General features: G+C 42.8%; 1 protein-coding gene across 1 annotated transcript; it reads right to left on the bottom strand.

Moving 5' to 3' along the window:
• Nucleotides 1-126: 126 nt before the first annotated feature.
• LOC120672254 lies at nucleotides 127-9,183 on the bottom strand. Its single transcript, XM_039952572.1, has 9 exons — nucleotides 8,992-9,183; nucleotides 4,659-4,832; nucleotides 3,735-4,140; nucleotides 3,344-3,609; nucleotides 2,986-3,054; nucleotides 2,853-2,909; nucleotides 1,839-1,891; nucleotides 1,686-1,761; nucleotides 127-1,565 (listed from the first exon to the last, which is right to left on the bottom strand). Exons 1-9 carry the CDS (start codon nucleotides 9,033-9,035, stop codon nucleotides 509-511), a joined length of 2,202 nt encoding a protein of 733 aa, XP_039808506.1. The 5' UTR covers nucleotides 9,036-9,183; the 3' UTR covers nucleotides 127-508.
• Between the last annotated feature and the right edge of the window lie 9,429 nt (nucleotides 9,184-18,612).

Here is an 18,612-nt window from a genome sequence, read left to right as displayed (position 1 = left end):
ATGTGAATCTTTGCAACATGGAGCAGATGTTATCAACTCTAGCGTCATACTTTAAAGATTTGGTCCCCTAGTTATTAGGCTCTCTTCCGGCTCTTCGCGTCCATGATTCAACGCATGCAGGGCTGTTATTTCAAGACTTCAACATTCTTGGAACGGTTTTGTGTGATCGATTGCCACAAAATAGCATTCAGAACATCCGGACAATTCTCGAAAGAAAAGTCTCAAAACTACAGAGCACTCGCCAAGTACAACAATCTGCTCCTTAGCCATGTTCTTTTTCTCGGTATCCTTTAAAAACAGCAGTACAGCAACAGCACTAAAGAGGCTATGCATGTTTAGCTCTACTGTTTCCTACAGGGATACAAAAAATTGATCCCCATGAACACAACCACTAGAAGCAGAAAACCATTCATCCCCAGATCTTCCACACGATGTAGAAGGTATAGAGATGGGTCGAGTATCCTATTCACAAACTTACATACAACATACCCTCAACCTGCACTGCACATCAGGCACATCGAGATAATTCATCCGCTTCCTCCTTGGCTCTACACTCCACGTTCTCCTCGATTTCTGACTGAACTTTCTTCGGCTTCCTGAGGCGCAAACTAGTCTGCTTGATGTGGGCTTTACCTGGATCAGTTACTAAAAGTAGGCGGGACATAACATAGGACAAAAGCTCCTCCCTATGCGAGAATGTGAAATCCAAGTGAGCATACTCAAATTCATTATATGAGACCTCCACTCCAGATTTCCGCATCAGCTTGTAGTGCTTCTTTACCATGGATGGTGAGATAACTCTGTCCCTCTGCCCAGCGACCAAATCCATAGGGATGTCAATGAGAGCATAGTGTGCTCCCAGGTCCAATGGCTCTGGGGTTCCATACGCTTCAATATTTGCTGCAGGGCTGCCATAGTCATACATTTGGAACTTCTTTGCCCTCTTTATCTGGGCAAGGTGAAGTGCCACATGAAATGATACACCAGGCATGTCATCCATGTTGTAGTGGGGCAGACCGAGTACTCCCACCCAATTTGAACTGTCACCACCAACAACATAACCCATAAGGGTTTGGACGAGTCCACCCAAAGCTGGATAGTTATGGAAATCCCTAGCTAATTTGTTCAGAAGCATCCTAAAGAATCGAGTTGGTATGTAAAGGCCAGGTATTATCGGTGCAAGTATTGGACCAACAAACAGAATGAGCTTCTCCACCATACTGAACACCACATTCGAATCCTCATGGAAACCTGCAGGAGATAGCAGGACTAGTCTCGACAACCTATGGGGCTTCTGTGCGATCCTTGACGTCACCACATACATCAACATAACTGCACCTCCCAAGCTGTGGCATACAGCACAAAGCTTGTAAGGTTGATCTTCTGCACTGTCTTCCTGCGAAGTGTGTACTTCCAATTTTTTTATCTTATCATTTTGATCTTCTGTCTCCTGTCCTGATAAAGGCTGACTTGTGCCAAGTTCTGAAATTTTAATCTTGTGGATTTCCTCAATTATTGCAGGCATATCTTTTGTTCCATGCTCGTTAACAGAATACTTCCAGTATCTGATAAAGGTTCAGGAATGATGAACGTGCACAATTAACAAAAATAACTATTCACATAATAGATTGATTTCCTGATTGTGATAAAACCAGATACACACGGAAGGCCTACTTAGTACTTACTTGTAAGAAGAAATACTTTTATCTATATGCTCTCTTGAGACCAAGCCTCGAAGATTTCCAAGAAAAACATCATAACCTACATACAGAAAAAAAATACATATGAGCACTTACTGCACAGCACAATAATGCACTACATCTAGTTTTATTTCTGACCTTGATCATAAGCTGCAAATGCTGGCGAGCCAACAACACCATTAGACACCCAACTGCACGGCAGATGAGGCTCAAATAGCATTAAGAAGAATATCATATGCATCAGATAAACTGCTTCCAATAAAGCGTGAACAGGTTTAACTAAATTCTTTTCCTAATGGCCCCAAATTACCCAATCATCACAGCAACCCTTTTTTATTAGGACCCCATATTCAGTAGCATAAAAAAAATTTAACTATAAAAGTAGTCTTAGCATTACGATGTTCTGATTGTCAGTAGGAAAAACACTTGACACGAAAATTCAGTTATAAACAAAAGTTTAGAATAGCGAACATGAAAAAAAAAGATCATTGATGCCCATGTCTAACTTTAACAAATTCATGTTATGAAACCAAACATCCGGATCTACATCACAGAGTAAGTGATAAAAAAGAACTATTTTACAGGTATAACTCTTGGTTAAGAATAGTTATCAAAATACTAGTTTCTGCATTGGAAATCACTATTGATTAACAATGATATAATACCAGTGTCAGCTTACAGATCAGAAGTGCTGCATGGTAATCCTTGGGGATGTTTTAAGACAAGGGTGGAGGCATGCAACACAACACTCTTGATTAATCAATGTGCTGATTTCAACTAAAAAATCTACTCACTGCCGAATATCTTTAGGTATGTGCCACTCACAATGGAAAAACATGGAGACAACTGTATTATCAGCTCATTTCTGTAGATGATCTTGCAATTTGTTTAAATTACCACACTGTCCCCAAAAGGTTCAAACAACTCAAACCAAGTACAACTTTCTTTTTTGAAAGACTTGATGATGCTTGTGAAGTGGCAAAACTGTTCAGATTGTAAAGACGCAAACGAAGGATACAACGAAAATCAGAAAAAGATAAATAAAACTAATGAAGAAAATATGACTTCATAAAGCATGATTGGCGATTGGCGAATGCCCTAAGCTGTATGGAATGTCAAAACATCGCCAATAGTGTTTCGGTCAGTACTCACCCCATAGACGAGTCCAGTATTCCATGTTGTAACAAGACAACCTTCCGTGAATCACGCCTAAAAAGGTAATGTATCAAATTTCTAACCACAAACAACATGAAAGACAACAACATGAGATAGTTATGGTTTTCACCTTGGAATTCTCTCCAATAATAGAACATACCCATCTGAAGTAACAACCTTTATAGCCTCAAATGGATAACTGAAAAAAAAGGCCAACAAAATTGAAAGATATCAATCACTGATGCATATAATAGCCAATGAGAAATAAGTTAGACTAAAGAAACACCTGAGTTCTTTATATTCGACGAAGTTAGCTATATCAATTACCTACTATATGACAACAGTGCTATATGTAGCATATTTAAGTGCATATACAGGAAATAACCTACAGCTGTACCAGAAGCCACAGTATACAGGTCAATGATGCTATTGCTATCCCAAATCTCGGCTTTAACATTTGCACAAATAAAAGGGGCAGAGGTGCTCACCCAAGCTCAGTAATAACATCCTCACATGTTCGGGAATCTGTATTCAAAGAATGACGATACACAGTTTTCCTCTCAGTTGGAATTGGATTATCACTGCCAACATTAGCTGTTGGTACATCAACAACAGGACTATTGTCACGGCCGCTTCCATGAATCCAGCAAAATAACTTCTGCCACACTTCTGTAGGAGAGAGAATATAATGTGCTCCTTTGTGAACAATGTCAAAGACTGATTCAATGAAAATCTCAATTGCCAGATGGAGATCCTATGTGAAAAGAAGTAACCAAGTAGGTTGATAAATACTAGATGTGTGTAGGAGAATTTGAACAAGGGTTCAATCATCATAACTTGCCAAGTAAATAAACTGACAACCAGAAATTCAAATACTACCTCAAAAACTCCACGCCTCCTATCAGTTGTGCGTTGGAGAAACTGATCCCTTATATGAAACGATCTTTTTCCAGGACTATTTCTTGAAAGATGAGGGCTTTCTGCACTTTTAGCAAATGATCTTACAATCCGATACTTGATGGCATTGAACAGTATAAGTAACAAAGATATGAAGAATTTCAATGGCCAAAGAATCCAGGAAACTGCATATATGATATGCCTCCTCAATCGGCGATCACGTCTACTGAAGCTGCTCGCATGTGATAGTCGTGAACTTTGGGATAATGGAGAGGGAGGGCAGACAAACTCTTCATTATCATCATCTCCAGTGATAGAATCAGCAACTGATTCAGTATCAGAATCAACAGAAAGTTCATGGATGAACTGATTAAATGAAGAGACCCCACTGAGCTCAAAAATAATGAAGTCATCAGAAAAGAGTAAAACTCTGTTCCCAAAGAAAAGAGGAATACACATACTACATTGCAATAGTTAAAGTAAACAGGAATATGCATAATGCGGTATATATCACAAGGCTAAAAAGTTGGTATTCATAGTTCTCATAGAAATTAAGACAAAATGGACCACATCATTTACAATTACATGACAAAGAATCTACCGAGCAACCCAAGACACCAAACATAGGTCTCAATGGGCAGACACACTGCTTCATATAGTTGTTATAAAATATACGTAATAGAAAGTAACAGGTTATGGGGATTCAAATTGCTCATACAGAAATTAAGATTACAGAACAGGTACGGATTCAATCAATACTTGCTATTTTCCTACAATCCTACCGAGTTCTGAGAATTGCATGTTCCTCATCATCCCAGCCAAATAGGAGTACATCATAACATCTTATATCAACAATCATAAATTTCCAATATAATTTAAGTCATATATGGAGAGTGTTAACATTACCTTTCCATCCAACGAGGGAGACGTGGCCCACGAAGAGCTGGCTTAAGTTCCCAGCCACTGATCCCTTCTAAAATGTTGCCTTTTCCAGGTAATAGAGTCAATAAGAGTGCTGATATTCCATTTATGAACCTTGCGATGTTGTTCAGTGACTCGTATGTGAATGTCTTCACAGATCTGCTCATTTTAAGCACCAGAAGTAAAATACTGCATGCTGTATGTACTGAAGGGCTAAGAAAAAGATAAACTAAATGGCACTTTGTTCCTTATATTAAGAACTGTATACAAATGAAACCAAGAATTTCTGAAGCCTCAAAGTACCATGGAGCACATATGTCAAATCCAGATTAGAGGCTTAAGCAGAATTCTGCAGCAGGGCCAAAACAAGTCAACTTAACTGACACTTTTCCATTCGTGGTCTAAAAAGCAGCTCAGGTAGGCCTTAGTGAGAGCACCAAGATGCAGTTCTGGGAAGATCTAGATAGCATGGTTAGTACCGTGCCTACCAGTGAGAAACTCTTCATAGGAGGAGATCTCAACGGCCATGTGGGTGCGACTAATGTAGGGTTCGAGCGAGTGCACGGGGGTTTTGGGTATGGTAGCAGGAGTCAAGAGGGGGAGGATGTGTTGAACTTCGCGTTAGCCTACGACTTGTTGATAGCGAATACCGTGTTTAAGAAGAGGGAATCCCATCTTGTGAAATTTCGTAGTGGACAACACTCGAGCCAGATCGACTTTATCCTTGCTAGGAGGGAGGATAGACGTGATTGCTTAGATTGTAAGGTGATACCTGGGGAGTGTGTTGTCCCTCAACACAAGCTTGTGGTGGCGGACTTTCGTCTTCGGGTACGTGTCCATCGGGACAAACGTGCCAAGATTGCGAGAACAAAATGGTGGAAGCTTAGAGGAGAAGCGGCACAAGCGTTTAAGGAAAGGATGCTAGGTGAGGAGCCTTGGAAAGAAGGAGAAGACACAGATGACATGTGGCTAAAGATGACAACATGTGTTCGGAAGGTGGCCTCAGATGTGTTTGGCGTGAGTAGGGGAGGCAAACAGGAGGGGAAAGACACCTGGTGGTGGAATGACGAGGTGCAAACGGCTATTAAGGAGAAGGAGTGTTTCAAGCGTCTCCACCTTGACAAGAGTGCAGTCAACATCGAGGGCTATAAATTAGCGAAGAGGGTTGCAAAGCGAGCTGTGAATGTAGCAAAGGGTAAGGCGTATGATGACCTGTATCAGCGGCTAGGCACGAAAGAAGAGGAGAAGGACATTTATAGGATGGCTAGGATCCACGAGCGAAAGACAAGGGACATCAACCAAATCAAATGCATTAAGGATGGGACAGATCGACTGCTAGTGAAGGATGAGGAGATCATGGATAGATGGAGATAGTACTTCGACAAGTTGTTTAATGGGGAGAGTGAGGCCCCTACCCTTGAGTTAGATGACTCTTTTGACGATACCAACAGACGTTTTGTGAGGAGAATTCAGGAGGTAGAGATCGGGGAGGCTTTGAAGAGGATGAAGGGAGGTAAATCGATGGGCCCTGATGGTATCCCCATTGAGGTGTGGAGATGCCTAGGAGATAGAGCAATAGTATGGTTAACTAATCTTTTTAATCTCATTTTTCGGTCAAACAAGATGCCGGAAGAATGGAGGAGAAGTATATTAGTACCTATCTTCAAAAACAAGGGTGATGTTCAAAGTTGTACTAACTACCGTGGGATTAAGCTGATGAGTCATACGATGAAGCTTTGGGAGAGGGTTATCGAGCATCGCCTAAGAAGAGTGACAAGTGTGACCCAAAACCAATTTGGGTTCATGCCTGAAAGGTCAACCATGGAGGCAATTTTCTTAATACGACAATTGATGGAGAGATATAGGGAACAGAAGAAGGACTTGCACATGGTCTTCATTGACCTTGAGAAGGCATATGACAAAATACCGAGAAATGTCATGTGGTGGGCCTTGGAGAAGCACAAAGTCCCAACTAAGTACATTACCCTCATTAAGAATATGTACAAGGATGCGACGACGTTTGTCCGGACATGTGATGGCAACACCACTGACTTTCCTATTAACATAGGCCTACACCAGGGGTCAGCATTGAGCTCTTATTTATTTGCTTTAGTGATGGATGAGGTCACAAGGGATATACAAGGTGAGATCCCTTGGTGTATGCTCTTTGCTGATGATGTGGTGCTAGTTGGCGAGAGTAGGGCAGGGGTTAATAGGAAGTTAGAGCTGTGGAGACGCACGTTAGAGTCGAAAGGGTTCAGACTTAGTAGGACCAAGACCGAGTACATGATTTGCGATTTCAGCGCGACTAGGCATGAGGGGGGAGACGTTAGTCTAGATGGACAAGTGGTGGTCCAGAAGGATACTTTTCGGTATTTAGGATCGGTGCTACAAAAGGATGGCGACATTGATGAAGATGTTAGGCATAGAATTTCAGCTGGCTGGTTGAAATGGCGGCAAGCTTCTGACATCCTTTGTGACAAGAGGGTGCCACAAAAGCTAAAAGGCAAATTCTATAGGACAACAATTCGTCCGGCGATGCTATACGGTGCTGAATCTTGGCCTACAAAAAGGCGACATGTCCAGCAACTGAGTGTAGCAGAGATGCGGATGTTGCGGTGGTTTTGCGGGCACACAAGGAGGGATAGAGTCCGGAACGAAGTTATTCGAGATAGGGTCGGAGTGACACCAATTGAGGAGAAACTTACCCAGCATCGGCTGAGATGGTTTGGACATGTCCAACGAAGGCCTCCTAAGGCGCCGGTGCGTAATGGGGTTCTTGAGCGGGTCGACAATGTAAAGAGGGGTAGAGGTAGACCTAAACTGACGTGGGATGAGTCGGTTAAGAGAGACCTTAAGGATTGGAATATCTCTAAACAGATAGCTTTGGATAGGAGCGCTTGGAGACTAGCTATCAATGTGCCTGAACCTTAAACTTATTTCTTTCGGGTTTCATCTCTAGCCTACCCCAACTTGCTTGGGAAAAAAGGCTATGTTGTTGTTGTTGTTGTTGGTCTAAAAAGCAGCATGCAGATGAATCCAAGATTTTTTATGAAATCAGTTAGTTTAGTTCGAGTTCCTGGAATTGTCCCACAGCGACACAAATAAGATGTATGGGACGGGAGCCCTTTGCAACAAAAATTTTCAAGTCAGAAAGCATAGTTCTCGACAAAAAAGTCAAATAAGTATTTGGTTCATTAAAGTCATATGTTAAAATCCACGAGTTCATCAAATGTCAGAGATTCTTATAGTCCCACCTTACACTTCATCATCAGCTTTGCAAAGGAGATTCAAAGAGAATATAACTACCCCCTTTATAAATATCAGATAAACTAGTATTTAGAAAAGTCCACCCGGTAGCCTGGATGGACGGCTGGTTATGCATACTAGAACCCCCTCCCCAAGTCCCCAGTTACTAGTATTGCAAAAAATGGTAGCTGACAGGTTCAATGGACTGATATAACTGCATGAGTTACCATATACAAGACTCTATGGTAGCTTGAAGTGGGATGCGCAAAAAAAAGGGTATGCTTGGTCTATTAGTGCTAACCATCCATGTCATGACTTTATCTTTTGATCCTTCCACAAGCCATTGTTTAGGATTACTACTATATACATCAGATAGAACTATAGAAGCATTGCATGCTCATGCTTTATGTTCTCATGGATTGAGTGCTTGCCTCTACAATTCTAGGCTTGTGCTAGGGCACACTTGCATTCATCCTGGTGGGTTAATCTACCAGTGCAATCTCAGGTGGGCAAAACTACTTTCATATTAGTGGGCAAATATATTAAAAGTTCAGAATCCTTGCACAAAAAAACATCATCATTTATTTAGAATTAGATGTGGCAACCATGCCCTGTTTTTTTTAATTATTTAGACCAACCATGCCCTGATTTTGTGCATCCTCAAGCTACTTCTGTTAGGAAATATTCAGACACCAGCTTCATAATCAGGAGTTGCGACAATCACATGCTATCCTTAAAGTACGCATTCTCATCAACGCTAATCCTACCACAACCGTGTCTTCACGCAATCATCACTAGGGAGGCTAACATCGTACAAGATCTCCAAAGATAAACGTTAACCCAACTCGAAATTCGTCACTAGCAACACGCAGCTCGTCGCCCCGAATCCCTTCAGCAAACAACGCAACCCTCAACCCAACCGGACCATCCCGTCCGGGACACACGAACCCTCGAGCTCGACGACTCCCCGCGCCCTGACGAACCATTCGCTAGCGCATCACGCCACCAGCACAGGAACGCACATCCAGCGAAATCGCGGAGGCGGGATGGGGGGAGGCTGGATGCTTACTCCTTGGTGACGGCGATGACGTTGTCGACGAACTCCTGCAGCATTGCTGACCGCGGATTGGCGCGGCGAGCCGCGGATTGGAGGCAGCCACCACCAGCTCCTTCTGGAAACCACGCAGAGGCGACGGGAGGGAAGAGGCGACGAATCCAGAGGGCGGAAAAGAGAGAGATTGGGAAGAGGACGAAAAGGACACAGGCAGTTGCCCCCTATTTTAGTACAGTACATGGTTTTTCCGTGTCAATTCTTTTGGAGTAATTATTTTTTTATGGCTGAGAAATATAATTATTGGGGCGGAATTACCTGGTCCATGTATCAGTCGCGCGATTGGGCGAAAGGTCCTGTTTGGACATGACATGCGGACCATGCGGGGAGAAGTTAGCCCACATGTCGGCTACTGTTTCGAGGTCATCGGCAGGGATAATCCCTTTTATCTAGGCGGGTCATTTTGGACCGTAAGCGGTGAGGCTGATGTGCACTCTGAGGGCCAGTTTGGGAAGGAGGGTATTAGGACAAGGTGCAAATAGCTGCTGTTTTCTTGGCACAAACAGACAGTTGAACAGACAACTTGTACAATAAATTATCTGTTTAGCTGTCTGTAGAGTGATTAATTTTTTTTACACACAAACTTATGGTGATCTAGTGCATAATTGATTTTTGTAGCCATTTTGTTGCATACATAAGAGAATGCATAATACATTCAAATATTTTGTATGACTTTTAAAATAATCATGTATATTATACACACACATTCAAATATTCATGATCGCCGAGTTTCTCTAACACCTCTAGTGTTAAACAAATAGAATTAGGCTAATTAACTTCTAATCTTGAGAATTAGCATTTTATGATGGCAACCTTTACTTTTTGATTTTATTCCCAACCAAAACATTCACTAACTACGTGAACAAATGGCATGAATGTGTAAAGATATTCTTATAGAATCTAGAACAGTTGGATTTGTCATTTTAACAGTTTTCTATGATTTATTATAATTTTTCAAAGTTCACAACAATTAATTCTAAAACAATAACGAAAAAGAAAAAAAACACTTTCACAACTAGAACCCTGAAACTATTTAATCTTCATAAGCAAAACCTTTTCTAATGAATAGGTCCTCAGATCTATCAAGGAACCCCCCAAAACTTTTCTACCTTTAGACTTGAACCCAAATCTTTTATCAAACACCCCCTACACTTTTTTCTCCTTCACCAACCAACTCCACCTTCTTCTTCCTTCGATCAGCAACGACGCTAGCGCCAGATCGGGCCTGGAGCAGCGCCGGCGAACCCTCCCGGCATGGGCGGACTAGCCTAGGGGCAACCCCTCCTCCCCGCGCACCATCTCTCCCACTTCTCCCCCTCCGAACACTACCCTAGCGACGTGGCTACGGCGGCAACGGATGGCCAATGAAGATGGTGTATAGCGGCAGCTCTCGAGTGACAGTTTTTATGGGTAAAAGGGTTGAGGAGACTCAGTACAATGAGGGGGTTCGACTTTGGTTGTCGAGACAGGATGGAAACTTAGTAGTGGGGCAGAACGACGGCCATGGCGGCACCAGAAATAGCTGGGCGCATGTCCGAATCTTTGGCGGCAATTGAATCCTCCTCCGCGCGCACGGGATCCATGCCTCCGCCGTCTCCTCGCAGCGTGTCGTACAACAGAAGCCTCCATGTCTCTTGGCCTGGGAGCATGTGCCGTGTCTCGTAGACGAACGAGACGCTGGCTCGGGTGTAGTCGCGGGTCGAAGGGGGCTTCTTGCAAAATTATGGTCCATGTCGACGGATCTCGATAGCCCGTTGTATGTGCCCTTAATCCCCGGGGTATCGCTCCCTAGCGGGACCCGGGGGTGGACAGGTGCGCTCTCCCCGTCAGGGTTTAAAATTTCGGCGGCATACCGCTGAAATTTCGGTGTTTTTTTCGTTTTCGGTCCGCACCGGCTTTTGGTATACCGGTGTTTTCCGGTATTTTTCGTTTTGAATTTCAAAAATTTAAAAAAATTTATAAATAACCATAAAAAATTGGGAAAAAATATGATAAAAATTTAGGGGGTTTTATTAGCTAATATTACTTAAAATCATTCAAATCTAAATTGATTTGGTAGGTAAAATTGATAATTTGGGTTCGTACCCGTTACAGACCCGCTGGTTTTCCACGCGCGGGCACCGGTTTTCTGGGACCGGGCACCTTATCATATAGAAATGCTTGAGTGCTAGGCTGCTAGCTATTTTTAGTTTATAGGCTTACGTGAATGGCTAGCGTATTAACTTACACTATACTTCTTTGCATTATTGTAGTGTGTTTCATTTTTTATTTCTCATTGTGTGCATTATTGTAGTGTGTTTCATTTTTTATTTCTCATTGTGTGCTGGAGTTTCTTATATGTTGTGTATTATAATCTATCAATATAGACATAACTAGGGTAAACTCCGCCAAAATTTTCATTTTTTTTTCATAAATACATAATTTTCCCATCATTTTCCAACCATTTCCATCAATTTCCGGTGAAATGCACCGGAATACCGGTATAATACACCGAAATTTCGGCCGGTAAACCGGAATTCCGAAATTTTAAATTTGAAATCCCTTTCCGGTCGGAATTACCGGAAAACCACGAAATTTCGGCCGGTTTACCGTTTTCGCTGCACACCGAAATTTTGTTTCAAAACGAAAAGGTTAACCCTGCTCCCCGTAGGGGGTGCCATCCCGGGCAGCATTTGACGCTCTCTTTGTCGATCGGACCCCTGCGATTTTTTTTCAACGAACGGACCCCCTGCGAGGCTGCGATGAACATGCACGTAGTACAAAATTAGACACTGCGATGACCATGCACGTAGTACAAAAGCAGACAGAATCCCACGAACTGACAAGTTTCAGACAAATCCATTGGTCCTGCGGGATAAAAAAAGATAAAAAAAAGAACCTGGTCCTACATAGTCCTCAAGTTGTTGATATTCGAGTCAGCAGAGCTCAGTGCGCAACATCACATGCAACGCAAAAGGCTATCCATTTCGGATACAAGTGTAATAATGTTCATTCAGCAGCACATTATATATGTGCAAAGACTCCACTTCAACACAAGTGACTCTGATGGTCTCTCATAAGTTGCCCACTGAAGACAACAACACCCAACTATTGTTTGATTTACTGTACAGCACAGATGCAGATGCGACCACCTTCAACTGGCAGATAATCTCACAGATGAATTACCTAGAAAACAGATGAAAAGATGTATTAATTCAGCTGATCAAGGATTGCATTCCTTGACACTACAAGCAGCAGCTAATCTCCAGCACATCAGAACTAACTCGTAGGTTCTTTATAGAACAAACATGCAGCTAGTTGATTGCTAGACATGGTTGCCTTTTTGTCAATAGACAATTAGCAGGTGCTTTACAGGAAGCCAGGCTACGTCAACAGTAAGGCCTACTCTAGCTATGAGTCACCTAACTATGTTGTAAATTCAAGTTATTAATGTTTGAAATCAGAAGTCATCTCTTCTTCTGTTACAAATCATGGTTATAGAAAAAATCGATAATACTATTCGAAGCTCATGACAAGTCAATAAGAAACAACTCTACACAAGAATTTGCACGCCTATGGATAGAATTGTTTCAGGTAGCTTGTCTAATAAATTTATAAACGCCATGCAGAACAAAAGTGGAACCAAGATCTCCAATCTGTACCAGGGTGCATAGGTAAGAAGATGAAAATCACCTTTGTCTAGATTATAGAGTAGCTCCTCTGGCCTGATAGTTGAGAGCTAACAATTTGGCTTGCAACTAACAAGCAAGGAATCTCCACTATGCAGGACATGAAGTAAAGAAAATGGCTACATTTTATAACTAGCACAAGGCAGCGAGCAGCAAGTTCAATGTAAGCAACACAACAGTAGGAAGCACTCCAATCAATAAAAATAAGCATCAAGAGCATCGTACCTAGGTATGGCTTGGAGCAATGCTGCCACCATGGCCAAAGCTAGGTCTGCTACCCTGAACAAACAAAAACAATAATTATGCAGTTTTAGTCAAAGTAAACAAGAATACATTTTCTAAATAAGCAGAGCCAGTTATCAGCATGTTAGATATACCTGAGAAATTCTTTTCTTCAACCAAATAAGCCTGACATTTGGGTTTTTGGTGCTCACAAAGATTTGCCTATTTATTTCAGATTGGAATAGCTCATTGCAATCTGCCTCTGCTCATCAGTTAGTTCTTCTATGGCGTCCACAATGTCAATGCACTTCTGAACAAAATAGTCATCTTCACGTTTCTTCTTCTCATTGAGCTCATTCATAGTTTTTTCAATCTGGTCTTTCCTGAAATCAATGTAGTCTCCAAGTCTTGCTGCCATTTGACTTTGCTTACGTTTCTTGCCACTGAAACCTTCAACATCCTCTGAAGTTTGATTTGTAGCAGCAGATTGAACTTTAGTGCTCTCGATGTGCCATCAAGACCAGAATTGAATGGAATTTCTACTAGGTGCTGTGTTATGGGTGCTTTGCTCTAAGATACTTCTCTGAGGTATAGGTTCAACTCGCTGCTCAGTTCTCTGAGGTGTAGGTTCAACTCGCTGCTCAACTATAAAATTTAAATCCCCAGTGGCAATACTTCCTATTACAAGTGAGTTATTTAACAAGTGAATAGATAGAAGTGAATTACTCAACTGTTAGCTAGATAAAAGTATTACCTTCATACAATGGTTCCAAGCTATTAAATAAAGAAAAAGCCTTCTTGCGGAACTTGCTGACTTTAGGATTATCCTATTTGAACACAATAAAATATATAATTAGTAGTTAGGAATCAGAATAGACACCTCAAGATTCCAAATCAAATCGATTGTTGATTAGTACTTACTTCTATCAACTTTGCCCAAATTTTTGGTTCAGCATTGATCATACCCAAAGTGTCATTCCAGCCAACACCACTATTAGTTCTTGCTTGTCGTATTATCTTAGTCCCCTTTAGCTCTTTCTCCTTTTCTTGTACTCGTTGCTTGGTGAATTGTGCATGAGGAAACCTTTCATTGAATTTGTTGGTAATGCTCCTCCAACCTTCTGCTATCCACCCATTCTGTCCCTTCAACATGGGGATGTTGACAAGCACCTGGATTGTTTCCACAAGTCCTTTCTCATAAGTGTAGCTCCACGTAGCTCTTGAACTTTCTGCTGACATGACTATTAGAAATAAAGGATGTATTAGCATTAGAAATATAAAACATTAGGAGCACTATATGTATTAGCCATACAAAATGGAGTAATTAAGCCAACTAATTATTGTACTGAGCCCATTACATAGAGTATATATTACATGCCATAGAGTAAAACATAGAGTACATATTACATGCCATAGAGTAAAACATAGAGCACATTACATAGACCACACATAAGCATCAACTAATTATTGTACTGAGCCCACATCTGAAGAGAAATTTGGCCTCGTAGGGTGTTTCCATCATTTGATTCTGGTTCATTGGGGTAGTCTTCATCCCCATCTGGCAGGTCAACATAGTCCTCTGGGTTGATATTATTTGGTTGGTGATCCAACCACCCTTCATCCCCATTATATCCTCTAATGATATTGTGAAAGACAGCCGCTAATGCTGGAATTTTAATTTGATTATCAATTGGATGGAAGGTCCCCACTTTGAGAATTTGAAATTGTTTATTCAGCACACCAAAAGCTCTTTCAATATGATTACGGAGTTGAGCATGCCGGTGGTTGAACAGCTCTTTATAGTTTGCATATGATCTATGCCTCCTAAACTCGCTAAGGTGGTATCTAACACCTCGGTACAGAGCAATAAATGAGGGTGTGTTTGCATATCCACCATCAACAAGGTATAACTTCCCCACTGGCACGTGAAAGCCCTTACTACGAGCAGATCAAAGGACTCCCACATCAAATGCTGATCCCTCCCAACTACATGAGATGAAAGTAAATTTCAAATCAATGTCACAGGAACACATCACATTCTGTGACAATGTTCCTGTTGGTATTTCTTAACGATCACAGATAAGATCAGCAAGCGCACGGAAAATACCATTGTATCACTTCACCGGGAGAGTATTCAGGGTATCGTAATTTCACATTGAACGGAGGTGTAACGATCTTCTGGGTAGTGTAACCCAGAAGAAAAAGAAGTAGGAGAGCTTCGGGTAGTGTGGTTTATCTAAGGATAAGGATCAAGGCAAGGTAAACTTAGGCTCGTCACTCATTTACTTCAGGCACCAGTCTGACGCAGGTACTGTTAGGGACCTTCGGCTTGTAGCTCCACGCAGTACTCGGACAGGGGGGAGTGCACTAACCACGAAGCAGCTTCGTAGCGGATTGACGGGCCTGTCACCACCCGCGGTCTACCCCGCAATACTGTGGAGCACGAGGCAAACAAAGGCAATCTAGGGCCTAAGCACCACGCCTAAGCCTTCGACTACTACTCTAGCGTTGCGCAGGGTTACCCGTCTTTATCAAGGGCCCTCTACCAGAGTATCCGTTACAAAAATGGACGATGAACCTGTAAACGAATGAATGACATAAGAATACTGAACCAAGAACTTACCAAAAGATGAACTTCGGATACTTCCTCAAATGACTCGTATCCATCGAAGTACAAGACGAAGAGAGGCCGACACATCCAGCTCTTCTCCGATCCTCCACCTCGCACGCTCCCTACTCTAATGATACAAGTGGAGTCCTACTCCTCCTCCTCCTCCTTGTGTATATGAATGAAAAGAGTGGAATGAGTTCAATGCCTTGAGAGGGTGTGTGGAGGCCCTTTTATAGTGTGGAGAGGTCGGTTCTCGGGTGAGATAAGGGCAGGAACGCTAATAACCGATGTTGGGATGGCGGTGGCAACCTTCCTTCCAAAGCTGAGGGGGGACGGGAACCCGTCCAGGTTCGGCCGGCCCCACACTGCCGCCTCTGGCCACCGCCTTTGGATGGGTGACTGGTAGGTGGGCCCTCCTCAGCATACGTCGGTGCCTGGGTTTTGTTCGTCCGTTTGCTCTGTCTTGTGGGCCCTCTTTGCAAGTGTGATGCATGATTGTATTTTCTGTGTACTTGTGTTGCGTCTTTTGTACGTTTTTGTCTTATTCCGCATATGGGTGCCTACAATCCTAGATTAACCAAAACTCGTGGAAATGGTTAGAAATAAGCCTTATATCTACATTTGGTAATTGAATGTTATGAAAGGATGCAGGAGTTGACGGTTTTATTTTTGACTTAAGGACCGTCAACATATGCGAACCTGCAATACTTGAAAAATTCTTCGCACAAGTTAACCCTGTCGGAACTTCCGACCCAGTGAAGGAAGTTCCGACCCCACAATAGAGTTTGAACAAAATTCAAAAACCAATATGAAATTGAAAAACCTGTTTGAATAAAACATTGACCAATGTGTTTGTGGACAACCCTGCAATAATCTCGTGAACTAGAACAACTCAAGAGAGTAGATCGGGACAAGTTAAACTCTAGGTCAACAAGAACAATATATGAACAAGTAAAGCAAGTGACACAAAGTTTGTTCCCAAAGTTCACTCCCACAAAAGGAAGCTATGTCTCCATTGAGGAGCACACAAAGAGCCGGGTTGCCCTATAACCCTCTTCCTCACCCAATCAACCACTTAGGAGGATTGAGTACTTACTAGCACTTGTCCACAAAGGATGGGGTAATACATACTTCTCGGGGCAGTCACACAAGAGAGGGCGCTCCATGGGCGACGCCGAACCATCTAGGAGCAAGCTCCAAGAGTAACAACCGCGAATTGAGTCGTTGGAGATGCTTCTAGTGCTTCGAAAAGAACTTGGTTGCTCACACAAGTCAAGAACTCAAGCTCACACTCAAATCTAGATCACACCCAACCCCTAGCTTGGATTCACTCAAGGATTAGTGTTGGCATTTCTTAGCGTCGCCACTAGGAGTGGTTAGTTCCTAGCAACGGTGCCTCGAAGATGCCGTGTGGTATGTCTTAACATTTACAGAAGGATCCGCAAGCGCACGGATATACCATTGTAGCATCTCACCCGGAAGTATTCAGGGTATCGTTATTTATATTTTCCCAAGGGTTGGCTAGGTTGTGTAAAGTGTATTTACTCGTATGAGCAAGATGAAGACCACTGACTGTACAGGGGTAAGTGATAAATGAAGGATAATCAGGGGTAATGTGACACACACAGAACAACCAACTCTCATGAATAAAGAATAAACAAGCAATCCTAAGGTTAGTGGGAGCATAGGCAAAGATTCCTATTGTACTAATCATGTTAGCGGATAAGTTATGTTAGCTGCGTTGCTTAGAGCTGCAGGTGCCGGGAAATTAGGGACATCGGGGAGAATGACCCGCACTGGAGAACATCCAGTCCCGTTTCATCTTTGCATGAACTCCTACACCGTACCCGAATGTCGGGGAGTACGCTAACCGAGAAGCACCTTCCCGGCGGACCGACAGGGCTGTCACCACTTGCGGTCTACCCCAGTCACACCGTGGAGCACCGTCATATCCGAAGGATCCCGCATACCCGGGCACCATGCCCACATATGAGGTCACTACCCTAGCACCCCGGGCCCCCACCCTTCGAATGGATAGGTAAGATGTTAAGGCAAGCCCAAAAGCACAACGAACCGATATCCTTACCCAGATCATTTGGTCTAAGCATGCAACTACTATAACTTGATAAAGCACAGATCAAGGCTAAACAAGCTACGAACATAGCAAGATAACCAAGAACGAACTCTGAATGATTAACATAAAGAAAGTCAGAATACAAAGCCATACCAGAGGCCAAGGATTGCTCGCCGACCCCGAGGACGACTGGATTCGCTAAGAGATGAAGTACTAGCCTAGCTCCACTACCATAAGGAGTACAAGTCACAAGAGAGTGTAGAGAGAGAGGCTTCCAAGTGGTGTGTGTGAGAGAGTGGTGGGAGGCCCCTTTTATAGTGCTTGAGGTCGGTTCTCGCCAAAACATGGAAACATGGTCAATCGCCTTTAGGAGGATAAGATTGAGCTTCCCGCCAAAACTCAGCCTGTTTGGCTGCCAGGCGGGGTCGGCCGACCCCCCTTGGTGCCAATTCCCACCGACCTTTGCTGGTTCACTACTCTGTGGGTCCTGATGTTAGATGGTCGGTGCCGGGGCTTGGTTGGTCGGTTTGGTCTGGTTTGTGGGCCCCCTTTGCTCATGTTACGCAGGACATGATCATCTGCGACTTCTGTCTGCGTATTCGTCGTGTTTTCGTCTTATTCCGGACTTGTGCTCCTGGAATTATAAATTCTCGAAAACAACTGTGGAGCTAGGTTAGTGATACAAATATGCGAGTAAGAGGTATAGTTTTTCTTCTTAAATGAGTATAGTTGACGGTCATATTTTGCACTTAATGACCGTCAACAATTAGCTCTTGGAGGGAACGAGGAGAAGTTTTGGAAGCTTGAGAGTGTTTAGAATGCATGGAGTCAGCAGCCCCAACTGAAAGAGGTGAAGGGGTATTTATAGGTAGCTCTCAAAAACTAGCTGTTGCTGGCAGTTTATGTGCTTGTCAGAACTTCAACACCAGGTCGGAACTTCTGACAAGTTAAATTAAATAACTAAAGCCGAGAGGGTTTTATCGGAAAACTAATGGGACCTCCGA

This window comes from Panicum virgatum, chromosome 5N (assembly GCF_016808335.1).
Source record: "Panicum virgatum strain AP13 chromosome 5N, P.virgatum_v5, whole genome shotgun sequence".
NCBI classification, from domain to species: domain Eukaryota; kingdom Viridiplantae; phylum Streptophyta; class Magnoliopsida; order Poales; family Poaceae; genus Panicum; species Panicum virgatum.
This window is presented reverse-complemented; position numbering and strand designations above follow the sequence as displayed.

Excerpts from the sequence above, each read along its gene's own strand:
- LOC120672254 (XM_039952572.1), bottom strand. The coding sequence starts at position 9,035 with ATGCTGCAGGAGTTCGTCGACAACGTCATCGCCGTCACCAAGGA. Across the intron at positions 4,833-8,991 it reads GTCATCGCCGTCACCAAGGA|ATCTGTGAAGACATTCACAT; the intron begins GTAAGCATCCAG and ends TAAAATGAGCAG. Across the intron at positions 1,762-1,838 it reads ATTTGCAGCTTATGATCAAG|GTTATGATGTTTTTCTTGGA; the intron begins GTCAGAAATAAA and ends TTCTGTATGTAG.